This window comes from Gobio gobio (assembly GCF_949357685.1).
Source record: "Gobio gobio genome assembly, chromosome: 9".
Lineage (NCBI taxonomy): Eukaryota > Metazoa > Chordata > Actinopteri > Cypriniformes > Gobionidae > Gobio > Gobio gobio.
Genome location: NC_137115.1, coordinates 48738738 through 48743199, shown reverse-complemented (window position 1 = coordinate 48743199; position 4462 = coordinate 48738738). Strand labels below are relative to the sequence as shown.

General features: G+C 35.9%; 1 protein-coding gene across 1 annotated transcript; it reads right to left on the bottom strand.

Moving 5' to 3' along the window:
- Window positions 1-2130: 2130 nt before the first annotated feature.
- nmba (neuromedin Ba) lies at window positions 2131-3008 on the bottom strand. Its single transcript, XM_079825035.1, has 3 exons — window positions 2623-3008; window positions 2346-2542; window positions 2131-2257 (listed from the first exon to the last, which is right to left on the bottom strand). The coding sequence occupies exons 1-3, from the start codon at window positions 2867-2869 to the stop codon at window positions 2201-2203; spliced, it is 501 nt and encodes a 166-aa protein (XP_079681161.1). The 5' UTR covers window positions 2870-3008; the 3' UTR covers window positions 2131-2200.
- Window positions 3009-4462: the final 1454 nt, after the last annotated feature.

Here is a 4462-nt window from a genome sequence, read left to right as displayed (position 1 = left end):
AAGGTTAGCGCATTGCTGCCCTCTACAGGTCAGTGGCCAGAAGGTAAAATATTCCAGATAAGGTTGGCGTGTCCACGTTCAATCATTCTGTCTGAGTTTTCAAAGGTGGGTAAATATCTTTGTTGTGGCTAGATGGGAAACATAAGTCAGGGCTCTCAAGTTTTGAACTGAGTTCAGAGTGAGATTATTTTGGCGGCGGCGGGGGTTTGCGTGGGGACGGGGTTCTGATCTGAAAAATGACAATTCGTACAAATAAAAACATATAGCATTTCTTAGTGTGTGTGTGTGTGTGTGTGTGTGTGTGTGTGTGTGTGTGTGTGTGTGTGTGTGTGTGTGTGTGTGTGTGTGTGTGTGTGTGTGTGTGTGTGTGTGTGTGTGTGTGTGTGTGTGTGTGTGTGTGTGTGTGTGTGTGTGTGTGTGTGAGAACCTCTGGCCTAGACTTTTTCCTTATATTTTATCCAGACAATGCATAGTAGGCTAGTAAGATAAATGCCCTCCGACATTGTGATTTCAGGTTCATTAACCTATTGAACAACTAGACATGTTATCGTGATGTTATACTGATGGTCTCTGTAAGATAAAATGCTATAGATTTGAAAAAACAAAAATTACTTTTACACTTGAGTAATATTAAATAACTACATGTACTTACTATAGGGTTAGTTGAATGTAATTATGCATAATTTACTACTATGGTAAATGTTATGTAACAAGGACACGGTGAAATAAAGTGTTACCAAAATAACCAATTTTTTTAATGATTTGATCTATTTATCTGTCTGCCCATTTTATCTACTGCTAAAATGAATCACTTTGGGAACTATTTTGATGGATATTTTCTCTTCATTAAAATGGTACATTAAACAAATAACATTGACTCCGAAATGAGACGAAGGTAATGCAATTTTAAGCTTGTAGCGATATGTCATAACCACACACTCAGACACGCTAATGTGCATTTTATTACAGCTAATATCAATAAAAATTTTCAATTGCACAACTGCAATTTTAAATAACATTTTCATTATTCTTGACCGCTTTCCAGTATATCTCCCTTCATATATATACTGGGAAAAAAAGGTAACATCCACAAAAAACTGTTTTTATTCAAGTCAAAAATATTATTTAACATCACTGAACCAACCAATTTCAGTTTATACCAACAAAAATAATTTGTATGCACTGTAAAAAGTGGCATCCTGCAATTGTCAGCTTATTTCTATTTGTTTTAACCAATAAAAAATTATTTTGTTGGGATAAATTAATGTATTTAGGTTGATTCAGTGATGTTAAATAATATTTTTTACTTCGATAAAACTAGTTAATTTAGATATTACCATTTTTCTTTTTTTCAGTGTGGGTTAACCACTTTTTACAGGCTGAATGTTTACAATGTTTTAATGTTATCCATGTTAACGTTACATTAATGTTACTTTTTTATCCAAAAAAATTTTCCAATCCAATATCAATTTTATAGTTATTTAAAGAAATCTCATTTTAATGCAATATTATATTTATTTCCATGTTATAAATTGTAAAGAGAGAGAGAAAAATATTTATTTGTTCACAGTGATGTTGCTGATTATATGCATCTGACATTTAAATTGAGCGCAGATATTTTAATGGTGTGCTATAATTTACCAAACTGTTCCCAATGCCTGACCTCGCATTACTATCCGAGGACAATTTTAAAGGATTTTTTAAAATGTGAAAAATTACAAAAAGCACTTCTTACATGTTTACAAAGGCTCCAAATCCCTGCATGCATCAGGGAAACCCATGGGAAGATAAGCTGATCTTATGGAAGATTTGTACCATAATTAGTATATGATCCTTCTACTGTGGTTTTGTTTCTATAGAAATGTCTGCTTAATTGCTCATTATTCTATTACATCTGTAATCTTATATTGTCGACATGATAATAAGTAAAATGAGACTGATTCACAGTTTCATATTTATTTTTTTAAAATACAGTTTTAACACATTCATTCATTCATCCATTCACTAATTTTTCAGATATTCAGACATATTTACAGCAATTGAATGCATAATGAATATTTAATACACCTTCTGCTGTCAAAATACATAGCATTATTCATAAGCCTGTATGACAAACATTAAAAGCAGACACCCATATTGTACACAGCTGTAAGGTTTGTTAAATTAACATTTAATTACAATTATATCCATGGCACTGTCACTATAGGTTATTTTCTTTCCAATAGCTTTTCAAAAGCTTTAGCATGAAGTCTGTATCCTGAAAAAGGAATAAATCAAATATTTAGGCTAATCACAAAGCAACACGTGTTTTAATCATGTACATTTCTGTAAATAGCTCTAATCACCTGATTATAAACATCTCGTGTCCCTTTTGGATGTTCAAGCTGAGCCTGAAAAGCAACTTTCAGCAGCTCCTGAGTGATCAGCTCCCTCAAATCCTCTGAACTCCCGGATTCTCCCACAGTATTCCTGAGAAGCTTTGAGGAGAACGGAGAGTCCTCCAGCTGGCTGTTTGAAATACTCTTCTTGCCCATGAAATGACCTGGAAGAAGACATACAAAGATGCTGGGAAATTCATTTAACAGTGCACGACGACTATGGCAATAAACGATGGAAAAATACCTGTCGCCCAGAGATTCCCACGTGGATGCACTTTTATTTTAGAAACTTTATTTCGCAGCTCCGTTAAATCGAGACTCACAGAGGTGCTTAAGGATATGTTAAAAAGCATAATGAAAGCAAATAAAAGTCTGTATTTGCAATGTCCATCTTCAGTTGTCATAGCCATCTTCTCAGGTAAGTGGACTCCTCGGTTGAGATTCACCTGGTCGCGAGCGCTCTTCGTTCGTTGCTCTTCTGCGTGCGGCATTTATAGTGGGGTAGTGGGGTGGGATGCCAAACAGCTCTGAGGTCACAGTTTTAGTCACTGAACGCGCATAACGACAGCGAATGTTTTAATGAGGATGGGAAACTCTTATGTGACGTGCGTAGGCTGTTGCGCATGCAATTTAATAGCATTAGAAGAACGGTAAAACGTTTTTAGGCGTTGTGAAATCATACATTTCAATAGTTATGAGTCTCATGTGTGACTATGTAAGCCTAATAAACAAGAGGAACTACTACGACTTATCAAGATTTATTAATGGATTAATTTGCTTTAATGTCTGGTTTACGGATAAACAGCCTATACCTAGCCGAGTTAAAAGATCTAAAGTATGCCTAATGCAAGATTATAACATATTAAGACTCATATTTTCTAAGAATACATAGGAAAATATTGAATATTTAATTTTCATATTTATGATTCACATCTTAAAGGCTACTTGGGCGTGTCTCATAATACAATAATACTTAACATGAGAATTTAAAGAAATAGTTCAGACAAAAATGAAAATTCTGTCATTAATTACTCATCCTCATGTCGTTCCAAACCTGTAAGACCTTTGTTCATCTTCTGAACACAAATTAAGATCTTTTTGATGGAATCTGAGAGCTTTCTGGCCCTCCGTTGACACAACTACCACTTTGACACTTCAAAAAGTTCATAAAGAGACTTGATCACTTTATATGACTAAAATATTTAATTTAGGCTTTTATTCAAATATAAACATTTATAAGCGGATACCGGTATAAACAAAAGCTCAACTGAACCTGCTTGACGTGCGAGAACAAATCTCTTGCTGAAGCTCAAACGTGCTGCGTGCGTAACACGAGAATGAACCTCATTGGTTCTTGCTGAAGCTCAAACGTGCTGCGTGCGTAACACAAGAATGAACCTCATTGGTTCTTGCTGAAGCTCAAACGTGCTGTGTAACACGAGAATGAACCTCATTGGCTCTTGCTGAAGCTCAAAAGTGATGGGTAACACCAGAATGAACCTCATTGGTTCTTGCTGAAGCTCAAACATGATGCGTAACACAAGAATGAACCTCATTGGTTCTTGCTGAAGCTCAAAAGTGATGCATAACACGAGAATGAACCTCATTGGTTCTTGCTGAAGCTCAAAAGTGATGCGTAACACGAGAATGAACCTCATTGGTTCTTGCTGAAGCTTAAACGTGCTGTGTAACACGAGAATTAACCTCATTGGTTCTTGCTGAAGCTCAAAAGTGATGCATAACACGAGAATGAACCTCATTGGTTCTTGCTGAAGCTCAAAAGTGATGCGTAACACGAGAATGAACCTCATTGGTCCTTGCTGAAGCTCAAACGTGATGCGTAACACGAGAATGAACGTCATTGGTTCTTGCTGAAGCTGAAACGTGATGCGTAACACGAGAATGAACGTCATTGGTTCTTGCTGAAGCTCAAACGTGATGCGTAACACGAGAATAAACCTCATTGGTTCTTGCTGAAGCTCAAAAGTGATGCATAACACGAGAATGAACCTCATTGGTTCTTGCTGAAGCTCAAACATGATGCGTAACACAAGAATGAACATCATTGGTTCTTGCTGAAGCTT